The sequence below is a fragment of the Myotis myotis genome, unplaced genomic scaffold (assembly GCF_014108235.1).
Source record: "Myotis myotis isolate mMyoMyo1 unplaced genomic scaffold, mMyoMyo1.p scaffold_m19_p_6, whole genome shotgun sequence".
Taxonomy (NCBI): Eukaryota; Metazoa; Chordata; class Mammalia; order Chiroptera; family Vespertilionidae; genus Myotis; species Myotis myotis.
Window position 1 is genome coordinate 64,169,698 of NW_023416368.1, and position 20,568 is coordinate 64,190,265.

The following is a 20,568-nucleotide window of genomic DNA, read 5'->3' on the forward strand; positions in this document are numbered from 1 at the left end:
GAGCAAAAAAACAACTTTTTAACTGTTTTAAGTACATCTTTTGTACACAAAAGAAACAAGAACAAATCTAGTTTAAAATATTAAAACGTTTATTACATCAATTTTTCTGTAATAAAGTTACATGTATCAACATCAATAAGTAGTTATGTACCCAGCACTACGTAAAATAATTATTTCAACAAAATGAGTGATTTTATTCCCTATTAAGTTTTTTGTTGGGATTAATAATTTTATCTCTATATTTTTTATTTCTTATCCAAGCTATCATATGACATTTAAAACATAGTAAAATAAAGAAGAAAAAAAACCAGTTTGTTTTCACTCCATTTTTAAAAAAGAGAATGACTTAATAAGCTCACATTAATATTTTCTAAAGCTTAACAAAAATAATTTAATCACATTTTCACTTTGTTAGGTACCTTTCCTAAACTAAAATACGTATGTACATTATAAGAAAAACCTAGGGTGAAAATAATTGAAGACAGAATACCTAATGAATATAGGATAATTGAAAATGTCTGTAGGACAGCTCTGCAAGCAAGTCCTTAATAAATATCACTTAAAAACACCATCATGAGCAGAGGTGTGCCAGTTGGGAGAGCAATAAGGCCTGTGGCCAAGGCAGAGAGAATCAATTGTGGCTCGCTCAGAAAACATATCGCCTAATTTAAATTCAGAATCCAAAGAATTGTTTCTAAATTCCAGAATGAAAATGAAGTAGAGCTTGTTGTGATATAGTATGCCAAGGCTGTGAGCAGAGAATCTAAGCCAACATTGTTGCTACTGGCACCTAATGTCTGACGTCTAGAAATGTGACAATTTGCTAATGCTTGTTCTGACTACATTTTCACCTGTTTCATCGATACATTGAAGATGATTACTCATCACCTTATACTTTCAAATTTACCATCAGTCCTCTATATACACATTCTTTAATATTAGCTCAGGGTGAGGAAGGGACCCTAATGAAGACAGAAATAAAAACAGAAAACTCTTTTAAATGCCATAGTTATATAACAAGGTTTTTCTTTAATTTGTAAACATCTAACATATGATAAGAGATGAAAAATAAATGAATAGAATCTCAGAGAAATCTTATTATTTAAATGAATTCTATTTGTCTTAAATAGAATAAAAAAGACTTTCAAATGTGAATTGGATCAATCCCTCCAAAACTGAACCCTCACCCATTCGTGTTAATGATCATTACTTGTTTTCTGTTATGTGTATTCTATTCTTTAAGAAACTATGCTTAAAATAACATTCACTAAACCTGAAGATGATTTTTATTTTATTTAAATAAATATCTTCTATTTTAAAATACTACAGAATTCCTTTTAATAATATGTTTGAAGTTAAATCAATAACTTTTCAGGAACCTACTAATTTCATAATATCACTTTCTCATGAGCAATGAGATGTTTGGAGACAGAGGGAAGTTGAAGTTTAATGAACACTAACTGGTCTACAGAAGGGTACTCAACTTAAGAGGAATGCCTGGAACCTAGTAGTTACTGAATTTTATTTTTTGCTGAATCAATACACAAACTCAGAGTTTAACAGTTCAATCAATTCTACCATTCACTATGTGACTTTAGCAAAGTCCCTTAGCCTCTATGAAAGCAATTTTATTATCAGTAAACTGGAATACTATCTTGCCATTCACAGGACTGTTGGATCAAATAGGGAAAAGAAAGCCAATAACAGGTTACATAAAAAGTTCCTTCTTCATGGGGACATATTTTTCTCACCAGTAGTTGCATACTTTTACCTCTCCCCATCCCTGCTATGAGCCTCACACACAATTTATATTAGCAGAATCTGTAAAAAAAACCCCAAAAACACTCCCCCCCAAAAAAAACTATGGTAGAACCCCAACCCCTTACATACTGTGAAAAAAATTTTCTCAGGCTAAATGCATCCATTATATTCTGGCTCAATAGCTCATAAAATAATGATAAAAACAGTGATTCTATATTGCATGACTACCACATATCTAGAACATTTGATGTTTTTAATACAAAATAATCTTCGTAGCTATTCAGCAAATTAGATTGCCCCTATTATTTTTAATCCTCACCTGAAGATACTTCTTTTAAAAATTGATTTTACAGAGAGAGAAAGGCAGAGGGAGGGAGAGAGAGAGAGAGAGATCGGTTGCCTCAGGGGATCAAAACCACAATCTGGGCATGTGCCCTGACTGGGAATTGAACCTGAGACCCTTCAGTGCATGGGTCGATACTCCAACCAACTGAACCACACTGGCTAGGGCAGATTGCTCCTATTTTTTAGATGAAAAAAACACTAAGGAAAATTAAATATACTGTTCAATATAAATTAAAACAAAATAAAATCCAGCAACTGTGTCAGAACTCAAAATCTGGTCTAACCAATACAAACTACTAAATAAATATTTTGCACTATAATACTTTGCCCAGTTTTCTCAAAAGAATATGTCTTCATAAAGAAAATAAGTTAAAACATAATAAAGCAATAAAACATGTTCTGCTTTGTTACGTCATAAAACATGAAATGTTTAAAAATATATATTTACATATAAATATAAAACACTTGCTAATTTCTAGTTTCTCCTAACTATAATATTACTAAGATTAATGCTTGTCGTTAAGGTCTTTTATTCTAAATAATGACATGCACACAGACACCTTATATTTAAAAGGTATCTGATTATATTTATCTCAGGAGAAAGAAGAAAGGCTTACATATTTTAGTTAGGCAAATAATTCTGTCCTAAATTAATTTATCTTTCAAATATATAACCTAATATAGATTTAAGTGCACATTATAGCTATAGTCATAATCTCAAAAAAATCTATATTATGAGATCAATACTGAAAGCTCTATGATTTATTTAAATCAAAAGGGACTACATATATTGTTATTAAAAATACAGCTCTTAAAACCAATTTACTTTGCATTTTTTAAAGTTGCTTTAGATATTTTTATTGATTTTTTAAAATATATTTTTATTGATTTCAGAGAGGAAGGGAGAGGGAGAGATAGAAACATGAATGATGAGAATCATTGATTGGCTGCTTCCTACACGCCCCCTACTGGGGATCGAGCCCACAACCCAGGCATGTGCCCTTGGCCAGAATCGAACCTGGGACCCTTTGGTTCAAAGGCCAACACTCTATCCACACTTAGCCAAACTGACTAGGGTTACTTTGCATTTTTAAAGGTTATCAAGAAAAAGAACAAAGTGAGGAAATATTACATGCCATAAAGCTCTAGTGAAGTGTTAATTTACCTAAAATAACAATAACTATAGTGCCTGGCTGAAGTGGCTCAGTTGGTTGAGCATCATCCCATTCACTGAATGGTTGCTGGTTTGATCCCCAGTAGGGGAGCTTCCAGAAAGGCACCTGATCGATGTTTCTCTCTCACAGCAATGTTCTTCTCTCTCCTAGCATCTACTCTGGTGAGAATTAAAGAAAAATAAAAACGACTATACATGTTTTACATTAAGTACTTAAAAATCATTTATGAAAAAACTTTTTGCTTACTAAATATCCCACACATGGATACCCATGTTTACGAGGGTTGCTTAATAGAATTCTTGATTTAAATAAATTTTGTGCAGAATTTCAAACATACATATTTAACTCAAACAGTACCTAAATTTAGGCTAGATATAAACTTAGGCTAGAAAGTTATAGTGAATGCTAGTGCTGATACTAATTTGACTGAGACCAAAGTAAGTAGGAGCTGCAGACAAAACCAATACATATGAAGTATGAAAATACATTTCAAAATAAATATAATGCTTGTATTAAATCTAGTTTATGTATCATAATTTATACTGTTCCTAATTTTATACTTCCAACATTTTTATTTCAATATAGGGTTTAAAAATATGTGTATACCTAAAAGAAAAGAATAATTCTTTAAAGCTCTTAATGTAAATTGTTAGGTTTCTTTCCAAAAATTAACAATCCTAATAGGTATAAGAATGTCTATCTGTATATATTTACTATAAGAAAGTCTGCTAATTTGATAGAAAAAATAGTTTCATATTTAAATCCTCATATACTCAATTACTAATGTTTTAAGGTATAGATACTTGTGTGTTCTCTTCTGCAAATTACCTACTCTTGCCCTCTGAATATTGTTATATTATGAGCTGAGTATTTTTCTTATTAATTTGCATAAGAGAGTTATAGTCTGACTTTACATGTCTCAGTTGATCTTATAATTATTAATTTTTTGACCATTCATTATACCATTAAGAATTTGATAATTCTTGGAATTTAACCTTAATTATGGTATAAAGTGAGATTATAAAATGACCCCTCCACCCCAAAATCCATTTATTGAAAAATTCATCACTTTCTTCATTAATTTGTGAGGTTTCCTCTATTACAACAATCCTTACACACCAGTTCCGTTTTGCTTGAACTCTCTGTTCTATTGATCTATTTCTGTACAACTATTTCCAGTCCACCTAAGCCATTGCTCTGCTAATCACACCATTTATCCAGGACCTTATCAAGGCTGGAAACTGTATTGTCTCATATCACCAACTTAGCCATTTCTGCTTTGTATTACCAACAGCCTCCTATTTGTTTTGTTTCCATCCATCTTCCATCTGCTTCCACCTGCTTTCAAGGAAACCCTTTTTTAAAAAAACTGAAGCATGATCTTCAAGACTCTTACTTTCTATCTCTAGCTCTCACACCTTCAGCTAATGTTTCCTAGTTTAATATTTCAATCACATTCATTAAACACATTTGTACTGCATGGCCATGATTTTCTGGCAGTATACTAGGCTCAAAAGAGACAAAACAGAGAAGTCCCGACTTCTTGAGCCAGCATTCTTATAGGAAGACAGAAAGTAATAATACTTTCAATTAAAAATCTAAATAAAAGAACTAGCCAGGAAGGAACCAAAATATAGGACCTACTTTTTAGAGGGGAATTAAATTTAAAAAAAAACAAAACACACTGAGCCCTAACTGGTTTGGCTAAGTGGATAGAGCATCGGCCTGAGGACTAAAGGGTCCCAGATTCGATTTGGTCAAGGGCATGTACCTTGGTTGCGGGCACATTCCCAGTGGGGAGTGTGCAGGAGGCAGCTGATTGATGTTTCTCTCATCAATATTTCTAACTCTCTATCCCTTCCCCCCTCCCTTCCTCTCTGTAAAAAAATCAATAAAATATATTTTTAAAAAAACCCACTGAGAAAATAGTACTTAAAAAAGAAGACTAAAAAAAAAAAAAAAAAAAAAAAGGATCACATAAGGAGAAATCATTCCGGGCAGAAGGCAAAAACAAGGCTCTGCAGCTAGAAAGAGCCTGGCATGTTGCTCCATCCATCTTTATATTACACTCATATAACGAAACTTCAGTCACAAGTGAAGCCAAATCTTTGCTTTCTTTGTGTAGAGAAAATTACTTAAAAGGGCAGAGGAAATTCGTTCTGTATTTTAGGGCACCAACTCAATTGAGCTGCACTGCCCTAGTCAATTTGCTTTCCTACTCTCTGAAACTGCTGTTTCAAAACTTCTCTCTCCTTAAATCTCTCCATCAGCCAAACCTCTCGCTCTCAACAAATGAACTCAATTCTTCAAGAGAATAATAGAAGCCATTAGATAGAAACTCTTTCCAAACTTCCCACTCCAAACCCACCATGGTATGTCCCTTTTAAAACAAAGGAGGGTTTCTTTTCTTACAGCTAGTTATCCCACTGTGCTCTTGAATTCCTCTCCTCCCAACCTCTCAGAAAAATTATTCTACACTTATATTAGCAATATAAAGACCCCACCAAAAGGGCCTTTTTTGGTATATTTTAGTCACTTTTCCTAAATTTGCATTTTCTAACTCAATGAATTATTAGCAAATTAAAAAAAAATATTTTGCTTTTAAAACATTTTTTAAAATTCCATAGTTCCAGTTTCTTTTCTATTCATCGGTATCATAAAAATTTATTTTGAACATGTAACTACATCTATAGGTAAGAAAAACAATGATCTAATCTTAACAATCTCTTCCTTTTTTGTCATACACAAGACTTCCATAAGAAAAACTTACCATAAAAGCATAATTATGCAGATATCCCTTACAATTTTAGTTTAAAAAGTCACAAACCTAATACATCTATACTCAAATTAATATTTAAAGTCAAGAGGAACATTTCCATTGTAACAATTCTATTAGAAGTTCTGATAACTGGTAATATTAGAGGCAAATACAATTAGATAGTAGTTCACGTCTTAAAACAAACTACAACATACTATATGTCTGTGTGAAGCATAAACACTAACACTTTATGTCTGTGGATGCACACAATATATACACATATAGTTACTTTATAGCTTCTATCAATGAATAACCATAAAGCTCCTGGGAATGAAAATGAAGCAAATGACAAGAAAAACACCTTCTTACCTGGTAGATATCAGAAAGACTGCTGCTTCCGGAGTCACTAGTGATACTACATCCTGAGTGGCTGGAAGAAACGTGGGTCACCTGTGGGTGGAGGCTATCAGTAAGGTGTAGTTTTGTGAAATCTGCAGGAAGCTATGGAAGGAGCAGAAAAAAAGAGAATTACAATTTGAATCAAGAATTCCAAAAAGACATTTAAAAATGATATTATACTGTACATTATTTAACCAAATATATTATTAAGATCCTTCATTTTTTAAAATTCAGAAATCACTGAAGATTGTCCTATTTACCAAAAATCACACACAAAAAATTTGAAAGTTCATGCGCATTCAACGAACCTCAAATAATGCCAAATTCAACGTGTAAATAGGTGGGTGCGGTGATTAAGATGAAGTCAGGTAAGCATTTAATTCAATGAATTAAAATAAAAATGTCAAATTACACATTTGACAAGAGCAAATCAGTCTACTACTACTACTACTACTACTACTACTACTACTACTACTTGTTAGCCATCACAAACGCAACTTTGTGACAAGAGACAGGTTAAATAAGAAAAAAGACTGAAGGTTTTTTATATCGCCCAATAATATTTGAAGATTTAAAAAATGAAGCATCTTAGAATTGATGAAGTATATTATTATATGAGTAACTGCTAGTCTCTATGGAGAAGTCAGAAAAGAATGCTCTCAAAGAACTTAGAATTGAAAAAGTGATGGACATTTACTTATCTATACAAACACACATAAATATCAACTTTCTACTTGTTCCTGTTTAAACCACAAATAAATGTAACCTCTATTGAACAGATTCACTAAGCATCCCTCAAGTGCTTCCGCCACTCTCCCATATAACTGAGAAAATGCATTGAAAACAAAAATACTCATACATTTGCCTAATGAGCAAGTATTTATGGAGTCCTCTTCCTCTTACTATGTGCTAATCAGTGAATGAGACACTAAGAAAATACTGCCCTTAAGTATCCTGTGCTCTTATAAGTTATTACCAATTATTTTGAATTAAAAAAAAAAGATGCTATCTATGATACCACACTATAATACTACTGGCCAAGAATACACATGGCATTTCAAAATATATGCTAACTTTAACATAAGGCAATCCTAATAACATTCTCTTTCCTGCCTGCATATTGGTCCTATTTAGCTGTTGAATAATAATAAATACATAAACTAATTGTCAAAATAAAATAACATTCCCTTCTGTTCCTTTGACTTCATCCCTTCTCCCCCTAAAAAAATAAAATGCCATTCCATAGTTTAGAATTAACCACACAAGGGAGGTGATTCAGGTTTACAACAATGACCAATGGGTTTGACACCTCCAAGTCCCAAAGAGGCAAAATGTATTTAAATCCCACAATCATTCACACATGACCCAATAAGCAGATTAAGATAGTAACATTTAATATAGTCTATACAGAGTATTTTTGAACTTCATGAGAGACAAGGTATCCAAAGGAAAGATTTAAATATGAATTTATTTGGGGACATATGATGACATGCCAAGTAAATGGATAAAAACACATATGTTGGAGAAGCTCAGAGAAGTAAGACATTTATTGAAATGTGTGAAATCATTACAAACATAATGTGTATCACTAAGAGTGTTTTTTTAAACAAATAATTAAAGGTGTTTTAAAATGTCAGAGAAAGTTTAGGAGAATAACAGTTTTCCTATAAGAAATGGATAGGCATATACCTCTGAATTAAGAATGTATATGTTTTATTCACAATGTGGGATAGTGAAATATTTGCAGGATTTCTACAGGAATATTCAAAAATAGAAATGTGCAGAGATGCATTAATGATTATGATTTTACATGTAGCTCAGCGATAAATATCAGATATTAAAACAATGTGTTCAAAGCTAGGATAAAAAGCCTTCATCGTTCTATCTACATTTGCATTTAATCCAGTCACTCACTGCAGAAGGCAACTGGGGAACATTACTCAATGGCTCAATGATTTTAAAAGGCATCAATCGATACATGCAATTACAGAACACCAAAATGCTTTCTACTGATTATCTTTTATAGACATGAGTCAGGTAGACATGTGTATGTAGTAAAAATTAACTTAAATATATCAAATGAAGATGTAAGTATCTAATGAATTTTCAGTCACTAAATAAGTATTTATTCAAGTCTCATAGGACTCTTCTGTTAAGTGTCCATCAGCCAGTCATCTTTCCAAAGAATTCCCTCTGTGAAAGGCAATAGCAGTTACAAGAACTCTAAATCTAATAGAGGGACAGGGATCCAGCCTTTATATAGACCACAATCTACTTCTCTATGCCTATTTCCAACCACAAATACCAGAATTACATAGCTATGTTAAGCTAAGAACCATAAAGACTGTTTAAAAGAAAAGAAGAAATATTTTCACTGTTAAGATTTCAATTCTAATATTATAAATACTTACTGAGTACCTGCTATGTCAGACACTTCGCTAAGGACAGGGAATATCAAGGTGAATAAGGCATCCCCAATTCCAAGTGTGATGTCTACTATCCAAAAAGTCATTGAAATAGGTTTTATGCACAAGAGAAAAAAATAAATCCATATTTCAAACATGGATTTTATTTCCCCAATACCTCCTATGTTCTTTGAAATGATGCAACATTAAACTCGAGTAAACAGATGTTATGTTTACAAAAGCTTAAAATATTTCCCACACATTGGGATAACAGTATCACGATTAAATTTTGTCGACAGTACACATCAGCCAAGTTACTGAATGGGGGAAAGTTGGAAGTTGTTTCCATTAGGGAAAAGAGCCTGAAGTGCACTGACCTGGCCCAGCCACAAGACTAATAGAAAAGAGACAGCGCCCATGCCTAGGGGAAATGGGTCCAAGAGGCAAATGAGCTACATAGGGACTGGGAGTCAGGGGCAAACCTAGCACAGGCACACATGTTTAAACCTGAGGGCAACAGGGTAGCACAGAACCTAGGGAGGTAGTAACTGACGGTCTGAGTAAAATATACCAAAAAAGGGGGGGAGCACAATATGCCAATGACAATACGACTTACCTAGACCAAACTTTTCTAGGCTTGACCCAGTGCCTACTTAAATTACTAGCAGTATGATATCAAATTTCAGATTAAAATGAGGCTCTAGTCTGATAATGAATTATCAGGCTCTAGATACCATTTATAAGAATAAATTTGTGAAATTTTTTTAAAAACTGGTACTATATATAGCAATTACCTAAATCATATTAAATAATAATTGAATAATTAAAGGGGAAATTAAAACATTTTAAGAAATAGATGTTTTTATTGACTTCAGAGAGGCAGGAAGAGAGAGACATAAACATCAAAGATGAGAGAGAACCATCTATCAGCTGCTTCCTGCACGCCCCCTATTTGGGGATCAAGGTTTCCACATGTGCTGACCAGGAATTGAACCGTGACCTCCTGGTTCATAGGTGGACGGTCAACCACTGAGACACACTGGGTGGACCACTTTATACATTTTTTATCTTAACATCAATACATTTCACAGCCAAGAGATCTTATATTTTTTATTTAAATATTTTCATTCTAAAATTTGATTAAATTTTTCCTGGATAAAGCAACCTAGGTTTGAAAAATACAGTACTTGTGAATCACAACTATAATAAACTACTGTTAGACAAATGACTAAATCATAGTTTAACCATAAACACTACTAACTACATAACAAACAACAGTAATATTTAAATCAGATTCTTAAATGCATAAAGTTACCTAAAACTTAAAATTAATCATAGTTTTGCAAATCTGGGTACTAATTATAAACTATCTTATTTTGCTGTCTTTTGGGGGAGAAACAGGGATGCTACAACAATTAGATTTAAAGAAGTACTATACAAAAAATATATGTCTCATATATGAATAGGCATTTGATAATCTTTGATTTATTAATTAATGACTGGCATTTATAAAGTTACTAGCTAATCAATAAACTCTATTTTTGAACAGAAGTACAATGATTATGAATGCCTTGATGTTTCTGATACCACTAAGTAAATACTTTGTTGAATTGGTAAAATTCCTTAAGTGGTGATAATGTAGTAAAAACGAGCGAGGCTGCCCTTCATCCCCCAAAGATTTTATTGTCATGTTTTCAAGCTCAAGAAGAGTCAGCATATTACTGGACATGTAATAGAAATATAAGTTTCATGTTCTATAGTGCATTATTACAATGCTGAAAAATTAGAAAACAAAACAAAAAAATACTGCCACCATCAATTGAAATTTACGGTATTTAACTGAAAATTTTCTCAACTAACCTTAGAATCACTTTATTTCAAGAAACAGTTACAACAAAACAAACAAGGTTTTGGAATCTATCCAAATCATCCCTGGCAGTTCACACTGATGAACACTACCTAAGGTAAATTAAATACCACACTTAGTGTCTAAAAACTAAGAATTTACCCAAATGAACACTATTTTCTCCATATCATCCCTGGAGTTTTGTGAGTGTTCTTTATGCTCATGTTTTCAAGCTCTGCAAGAAATTTCTTATTTTTCTTTGAGGTGTTAGTGAAAATACAGTCTCCTACATTTTCCATTCATTCATCATTTACTGAAAACCTGTGTTGTGAGGATTAAATGAATGACTGAGCCTAAGCACTTGGAGTAGGGCCTGGCACACAGAAATCACCACAGAAGTGTGTTAGCTATAAATTATCATTTGCTAGACTCTGTGTAAGACACCGCTCCTTTCCAGCTCTAGAATTCCTGTAGCTGGAATCTCAGACTAGATGCCAGTGGGTTATTGAGTTACTCCCAGAAAGGAGTTTAGACCAAAGTCACCCAGCCACAGACACTATTCTCTTTCCCATTTCAGAACTCAAGTTATATTTTAAAAGTAGTTCACATTTTCTTTCTCTCTGAGTGTACACACACACACACACACACACACACACACACACTTTTGCTTTTACTACTGATCTTTGTAGATACTACTAGTTCTGACACTGAGCTGTTCCTACATACAGCTTGAAAAGGCAGGACTATTTAGTGGCTCATTTAAAAAACCATTTTATATATATTACTAGAGGCCTGGTGAGTGGGCCTAAGCCGTCAGTTGGATATCCTTAGTGCTACTGTGGAGGCGGGAGAGGCTCCCGCCAGTGCTGCTGCGCAGGGCTTCCGGCAGAGCGGTGCTCCCTCTGTGGGAGCGCACTGACCACAAGGGGGCAGCTCCAGCATTGAGCATCTGCCCCCTGATGGTCAGTGAGCAACATAGCGACTGGTCAATTTGCATATTAGCCCTTTATTACATAGGATGGTCAAGCTTTATTTCTTTAAATCATATTTCTTTACGAACACCAGACAAAGTAAACATTTGGACTCCTGAATACTATTCATCAGAAATAATGTATGTTTCCCTTATACCTTCTTAAGATATGCTCTAGATCAAATACTCATCCTTGAGGACTGCATTCATCAGTGTTCCATAAAGCAAAGAGAAAGATTTTGCACTACATACAATTTTTTTTGTGTATAAATATATATATACAGGCAAAAAACAAAGTTTTGCCAAAAGTGTCACGAGATAACTTAATAAACTGAGAAATCTAATAATATTTCTCATTAAAATTCATGTAGACATTTAAAAATGTTGATATGACTAAGCTTTACAGAAATGGTTTTACAAAAGTTTGCTTTATATCTACTAAAGAAACCTGCTAAAAATTAACAATTTTTGTAAGAATTTAACACTTTCCCAGCTTCCTGCCAGCCTCGAAAGACATACACCTCATTTTGGACATATATGGAGTTATCTTCTGGCCAACTTCCTCCTAAGTCAAGTTAACCTTGAGCAAGTTAATTAACTTTTCTGCACCTTAGTTTCTTCTGTAAAATAAATATAACATAATACAATGACCAAATGATTAATCATTATAACCTATAGAAATGACTGTACAGATGACTCTTCTTTTTCATTCCCTGTCATTTGTCCAGTCATCTCATGTCAAATCTTTTTCAAATTCAATATGGAAAAAAAACACACACACACCTAACTTATTTTATTTATTTACTTATTTTTGCTAATTCTCACCCAAAGATAGTTTTTCCATTGATTTTTAGAGAGAGTAGAAGGGAGGGGGAGAGACAGAAAGAAACATCGATGTGGGAGAGACACGTTGATTGGTTATCGGAATCGAACCCACAACCCTTAGTCCGAGGGCCGACTGAGCCAAAACCAACTAGGGCAAAAACTAACTTATTTTTGACACTGTCATACCTAACACTATATTTATATCAGTTTATTTAAATACATCACTCCCAAAAGTTTAAATATATTACATTTTAAATAAATCATATATTTACATGGAGGAGCTCATTGTTTAGAAGACTGTACTAAATATCCAAAGTAAACAACTTTGTTGTCATGATATGCTCAGAATGCAATTTCTTTGATAAATTTGAAATTTTCATAGCTAAGAAAATTCTCAAAGTGGTCACACCTTGGGGAGTTTGTGCTTTTGTGTGTACAGTCTTCTCATATTTTACTGCAAAAGCTTCCAAAATAGTCATGTACTAGGCCCAGGCACATGCTGCCAGCTAGGTGTGGTTTAACCACAGCTGTTTAGTCTACCCCTCCTGGGGACACCTGCTGTTGGAGGACGGTCTGAACAGCAACATCCCTGTGCAGGTGGAAAGTGCAAGTGTGAGCATGCTTCACTTCAAAAATTCCCTGCTACTTTCGTATGTTAAAAATAATGTTTTAGCCCAGCCGGCATGGCTCAGTGGTTGAGCATCGACCTATGAACCAGGAGGTCATGGTTCGATACCCAGTCTGGGCATATGCCCGGGTTGCAGGATCAATCCCCAATGTGGGTGGGGTGTGCAGGAGGCAGCTGAACAATGATTTTTTCTCATCGTTGATGTTTCTATCTCTCCCTCTCCCTTCCTCTCTGAAATCAATAAAAATATATTTTAAAAAAATGTTTTAGATGGAGCTGTAACAGAGATGATATGATATTAAGATATAGCTCATCTACATGAATTTGGCACAGGGCTTTCTGTCCAAACGTAGTCCGTTTTATGTGTTAGAAATAGCTACTGCAATGTGGTAGTGACCTCGCCTTCTCCCCAGGGCAAAAAGACCACCCTCATGGTATTTTTTTAGGGTTAGTAACAAATAAATAAATCAAACTTTATTGGCTACTAGGTGTGGTTTAACGGCTATGGTTAGACAAATTATAATGCATCTAAACTTTAATTCCTACATTTACGAAATGGGGATATTTGAATATACATAGAACACCCAACTCTCCTGTTGAGGAAAATAAACAATCAAAACTAATAAATTAATTGAAAGGCTATCAGTTAAAAGCTTGATTTTTTCAAGAAAGTAGTGTTAGAAGGCCTTTTCTATTGGATGTTGAAAGAAATCACTGACTAGAAGGAACCCAACACAAATGTTACTTAAAACAGAAAAGTAGAATTATTTAGTATGATGAGAAAATGTATGATCTGATTTAAGTACCATATATTCCAAAATGTAAAGATATGACCGATTTTTCTCAAAGAGAAGGACATAAGATCACCTATATACGTTACTATGTGCCAGGCCCTGTTCTAAGCACCTGAGGACATATTAGTTCATTTAATTCTTATTAACAATCGTATCAAATAAGTACTATTATGACCATTTTGGATAGGAGGGAAGTAAGACACAGAAAAGTTAAGTGATTTGCATGGAGACCATGCAGCGAAAAGGTGGCAGCGCTAGATTCTAGCCCTGGATGTCTGGCTCCAAAACACACACACTTAAGCATGCAATTGTAACACATTTACTAATCTATTAGTTTACTTCAAGTCTCATGGGTATTGATGAAATGGTCAAATGGCTGCTTATATCAATGTATTAATACAGCTGCTTACACAAATTTCAAATATTAATTTAATAAAACAAATTTATTAAAACTTTATAATCCGCATCACCAACATCGAGTTTGACGCTATGAAGCCACTTTTAGGGACATCCATGAGTGTTCATTCTTTCTCAATTATTAGAGATACATCATTTTTTTTGAATTGATATATGATACTATGCAACATCAGTAAAGTCAATTTTGCATCTGTCTTGCAGGGTCTTTACAAAATCACTTACTATTTACTTTATGAACTAATCCTTGAAAAGTTAAAGCAATATCCTGTACTGGCAATGTTGAGGTAACATATCCAGGAAGCATTATTAAATCTGTGGAAACCGTAAAACTTCTTTAACCTCTTTATACCCATTCCATCATGTGACCCTATAAACATTCCAAGCTAGCATTGCTTGAGGTCATTTCTGCTTTATGTTTCTTACTGCAGAGCATTTTTTTGTTAAAATAAAAAGATAAATTATGCACACACATATTCGAAGTTAGTTACAATATAAACTAATCCACTAATTTTATCACCCCACAGAAAGACACCTGGCATAGTGAGAGCAGTTTTATAATTAAATATCGGAACCACTAGAAGTTTGTCATCTGAAAAACAGTTGTATTTTTTCAAAATAAAAATGTTTACGTGGAACCTAAAATAAAACAAACTTTATATAATTTTCCACAGAAATACTGAGGTTGTTGATTAATGATTATGTACACATGGCCAAATGAAATGTCCTGTTGCCTGTTAAGAAACACAGTTTTATGATGGTTTTCAAGTGACAGCTACTCCATCTCACCCCAAACACACACAGCACATAATCCCTTTTTCCTTTTCAATTTATTTGCAACCATCAATAACCACTGATCTGAAAAGCACACATTTCTCCAAGGGATTCCAAAAGAATTCTGAATCAGTCAGTCCAAGAAGTTTTCAATAAAGTACATGGCAACTGTTGGCACTGAGTCAGGTAATTTAAAAATCATCTTCTGGATAGCATTTCATCTATTTAAATTCTAAACTCTTTTGTGCATGTTCTCTATATGTTAGTAATAATTACTGCCATTATTTGGGGGACAAGTACCACTAGTATGCAATAAGCAATGTGCTGAATATTTGACATCTGCTTGTTCTACTACTTATAGAGAGCCTGAATGCTGCACCTAACCGCTGAAGAAATGGAAACTCAAACAGCTGGCTCCAAACTCTACCCCCTTTTTATTTTGCACCCTGACTCTAGATATTTATTGTCTGGGGTTATATTCTAACCCAATCTGTGCACATGTCTTCTCCCTTATTTCAACAGTATGCACTTTAAAGAAACATCATACTAATATACAGTAGCTTCATTTTCTAATGCAAAAATGGACACCATAAATATATATTTTTAGCAAAATTTGCGATACTAAAATTTGAGTTCTCAGTCTCTTGTTTGAATGACCAAGTGGGATTGGTGCTATGATGTAGCTGTCCCTGGGGAGGGAGAGGAGCTACTGGCAATACCAGAAGACAGTTCTATGACCAATTAGACAACAACTTTGATGAGCTCCAAAGGGACTGTGCTCAGGGGAATATGGAGTTAGGGAAATAAGTGGTTAAAGTCAAAGAAAAAAGATTCCCATGGGATCCATGGAGGATCCGAAGCTGTTGTTTTTTTTTTTTTGAACAAAAAATAAACAGTTGGTTTGGGAAGAAAGCCTCACACGGAATTAAAAACATTAACCCACAAGTACTTTTGAATTCTTTAAAAATTATAAAAGCTACCTTACGCCTGAAGGCAAATATACCTAAGTCTCTACACAATAAAATACCACAAAACGGAGGAGGACTGGCTAGCTCTTCACCAATGTCTTCTTCTGCCATGGAACAGGGCTTGACTACATTTTCCAGTCTCCCTTACTGTTACATACTTCCTATATAATAAAAGTCTAATATGCAAATCAACCAATTGGCAGAACGGGTAGAATGACAGGTTGCTATGATGCACACTGACCACCAGGGGCAGACGCTCAACACAGGTGCATCCCCCAGCCCACAGGCCCCAGGCCAACCAAGGTGGGTGCCAGTGGGTCCTTCTCCCCCCCATCCCAGGTCACCCCACAGATCGGCTCTGATTGCCCACCAGGCCTAGGGACCCTACCCATGCATGAATTTCATGCACCAGGCCTCTAGTGTCAATATAATTGAGCTCAAGGCTTTTGGAGTGTGAACACAGAAGTGACATATGCCATTTCTACACCTCATTAATGAAAAGCTTCCAACAAGACCCGCTATGGCCTATCTCCTATTATTGAGACAGTCTGTTGGAAGACAACAGAGCTTCGCATTGAACGGTAGGCAGCTGAGCCACAAAATGGAGAGGCCCGGATCCCTGAATCACTGTTCACTAAGTGACTGAGTGCTAGTTTTGGATTTTATGCAAAAACGATATAAACTTCTATTGTGTTTGAAGAATTATGTATTTGTGTGTGTTTTTGTTTGTTTGATACAACAGCTAGCATTATCTTAACTCATGCAATTACTGTAATAACTTCTGTGATCTATTTGTGAAAAACTTTCCATAGTGAAATTCTGAATTGCTTGGGGAAAGGTAGGTAGGATTCAGATAACATCCCTGACCTCATGATACTGTGTGCAATTTGGATAATAAGCATTAGAGTCTTTTACTTATTCAAGCAGACAAATATAGCAGTAAGAGAAACTCCCTGCTCTCATGAATCTTATAACTAGCGGTGGAGACAAATAATAAAAGGATAATAAAGGAAACAGTCAAATAGTGTTATGTACTTCATTGGACAAGGATTAAAAAAGACTGTTGTTATCTAAGATGTGATATTGAGATGAGAAAATTGTTTTTATATTCTCACTTATTTTCTAAAGGGATAGTTCTAATCATACCATATTTACTGGACACACACACATCTTATATATATACACATATACATGCATATAAGTTATATGTATATACTCACATACTTTACATATAACATATATCACATTTCATATATTTATAAAGCATATGTTATATTTATCTGTGTAAAATTGAGGTATGTCTAGTATATCACTAAGCCAAAGGAATATAATTACTAAACATCTTATGAACCAAAGAGTAGTATAAAATATATTCAAAGTTGTTCAGTGCCCTGTGAGTTGAAAAGCCCTAATATTCATTCATATTTCAAGATACAAATATTATATGATGAAAATATAAGGCTTCCAAATAATTTTTGTTCTCAAAAAGTATTGCTTAGTAGGTTAAATAGAAAACTAAGTGTAGAAGCCACCTAACTTAGTCAACTGATTGTGAGTACTGAAACATTCATTGAATAGACTGACTGCTTGAGAAAACAAAAAACAGAAAACTTCTATTGAAATTTATGCTGTTGTCTTTTTAAAAATATGAATTAATGAAACTTAATTTCCCTAGGAAGAAGCTTGAATGTACTAAAATCCTTGATTTCACAGACTTTATGTCTTAGCATCTGTGTGTGACAGTACAAAGTTGGGGTGGGGAGGGAGAGAGCATTAAACAGAAAATAATATATCACACAGAGATAAGTAATTTGAAAATTAATAAAGTAGAATATGGGATATAGAGAGTAGACAGTCTCACTGCTAAGCTGACATTTGAATAAAGACTTCAAAAAGGAGTGAATGGCTGAACCCTGTAGATACATCGCGGGGAAATAGGCATTTCATATGCAAGGACATCAAGAGCAAAAGCCAACGATTAGGGGTGGCCTTGGCATGTTTTTGGAAATAGCTAGGAGGTTAGCACAAGCTCTGGGAAGACCAGAAGGAATGAGGACAGAGCGATATTCTATGGTGAAATCATGGAGGAAGGCTGTGGTAATGACTCTGGACTTCATTCTGAATGAGACAGGAAGTCATTTGGATGGGTTTGAGCATTAACAATGCATGCATCATGAATTTAAAACATTTTTTCTAAAATTTTTTAATATGAATATATATTACTTTTTTGATAAACATTTAAGAGTAATTCCACATAACTTAAACAGAAAATGATGTTTATTACAACTTGTATCAAGACACTGTCAACTGGATATCATAGCTTGTCTTGATGGATGTACCATGGGTATGACTCAACTGTGAAGCTGTGTCTATTCTAAGTTATCATTTATGGGTACATTGGCTATACAGCTTTATTTACTAAAAATCTCACACTAATCCTCTTCTATATGACACACACACACACACACACACACGAAACTACCTGAATTCTAAAACATCTCAGATCCCATCTCTAATGGTCCATTTCTAGATTTATTAAAACACTACCACAAAATCTACTTTTCTGGTGATGAGTATTACAACTAAGACAATAATCTTCAAATCAAAATATAAGTATATGTTATCCCTCTTAAGTTACGAACAAAAATAATAGCTATTAATTTTATGTGTCTAGCATATCATTTTTTCCTTTTACTTCAATGATAAAGATATTCATTTTAACATTTATTTCCAAGGATTGAAAAGATCAGACATTTAATTTAGCGTTTACTTTCAAGGGCTTTCTTTGTCAACCCTGGCACACCAGATAACTTCATCGCTTTAGCTTGTCTGGAGGGTACTGTGGAAGAATTGACCAAACATTTGTGGTGCATCACTCACTGCCCAGGGCCAGCAGAAAATATACTGCATAAATGACAAGAAGTCTTATACATTTTTCTTTTTCTTTCACCTTTCCTTTTTGTTTGTTTGTTTTTTTTAGACTGGTAAACCTTAGACACTGCATCATCAAATGAAAGCTTGAATTACTAAGACACAATCAAGCACACATTACCTCATAAGAAGACTCCTTCCTAATACCCTCACTTCTGCCAATGCTCCAGCATTTTTCATGACCTTCTCAGTCATCTGCAAAGATTTATTTACATAATCATTGAGCAACTCTCTTAGAAAGCACGTTCTTCCTAAAGTTACACCAATATTTAGTATCCTATCACTCTATTAAGCTTTTACTTTCCTCAAATGCCAACTATTTTTTCTGAACTTTTCTGTTAAGTGCATATGTGTATGCATATTAATTACATAGGTTAAATCGGGGTAATAGGATAGCATTAATATACACTTAGGGAATGTTATGACTGGTTTAATATAACCTGTGGTGTCATTTAGTGTGTGCCTGTGCAAATGTGTGCACACACACATGCTCTAATAACTTGGAAACGTCTTTTGATATAAACAGTTTAAATGCCATAACCTAGAAGTTACATAGCTTCAACTCACCTTCAGCAAAAGCGAGAACTTATAAAATTAACGAAGTTCACATTACAGGTGAGAACACTCTAATATGGGATTGGCAAAGATTATTCCACTTCACTCTTATGCTACTGCACTACCCTGTCTTGCTCCTGTAAGACTATTATATTTCCAAAATATAAAAATTCCATCTACCTGAAGTCCCATAAAGGTGATAGTTCTCATGGAAGCACACACACAAGTACCTTTACCTAGTTTATGGCATTGAATTACACTGAAGGATATAAAAAAGATAGTTTGCTCTTCAATATAAGCCATATTAATATTCTTTCTAAACAGAATGTCTCAATGTCTAAAACTTCGTATCATCCAAAATTCCAAAGCAGCTCACACCAGAAAGTTTGCTGCTTAATAATAGCCATTTCCATATTTTAAATGTTAAAGAATTCCATGACTCATTATAATAAAATTCGGATAGTTAACAATGTTAATCCTAATGTAAATATTCAATGGTTGATGTCCAAGGCTCCTTACTGCCTTCAGTTTTTATAACATATTCAGTGTCATCTAAGTTTACCTAGTCATGGGGGGTGAGGGGGACCTTCCCAAGGTGAAAAAATTATTTAATAACTCTGACTTAATGACATTTGCCTATATCTGTATTTTTAAACTTTTTATTGATTTAGCTCTCACACATTCATGACTTTAACACATCCTAGATATTCCAGATAGAGTACTGAATTCAACAGATGAGTTCCCTACTGTTATAAGCCTTACAGCTCAATGGGGAGAGACATAATAAATAAGCAGTAAAAACATGAACAACAAGAACAAAAATATAATAATAAATGCTAGGTGAAGAATTTAAATAATATGGTGCAATAGAACTCCCTGAGTGGCTACTTTGGACTAGCCAGCCAGGGGACCTTCCTATCCCTGGGATTTGAGCGTCAAGGAGCCAGTCAGGTTAAGAAGAGCAAGTCTGAGCTATTTCACACATAGCTTTTTAGGGAGTGTAGGTTTTACTCCACCTCA

At 34.2% G+C, this 20,568-nt stretch overlaps 1 protein-coding gene across 19 annotated transcripts in view; it reads right to left on the reverse strand.

Annotated features, from left to right (window-relative positions):
- The window catches only part of RAPGEF2 (Rap guanine nucleotide exchange factor 2), a 237,367-nt gene that overhangs the window by 42,331 nt on the left and 174,468 nt on the right, over positions 1-20,568 (reverse strand). For 18 of the 19 annotated variants that reach the window (XM_036314807.1, XM_036314803.1, XM_036314808.1 and 15 more), the window contains one exon: positions 6,409-6,540. In XM_036314807.1, the coding sequence (XP_036170700.1) occupies positions 6,409-6,540 (132 nt within the window). Of the gene's footprint in view, positions 1-6,408; positions 6,541-19,114; positions 19,278-20,568 lie in introns of those variants that run through there. The other variant, XM_036314813.1, reaches the window with a different exon arrangement.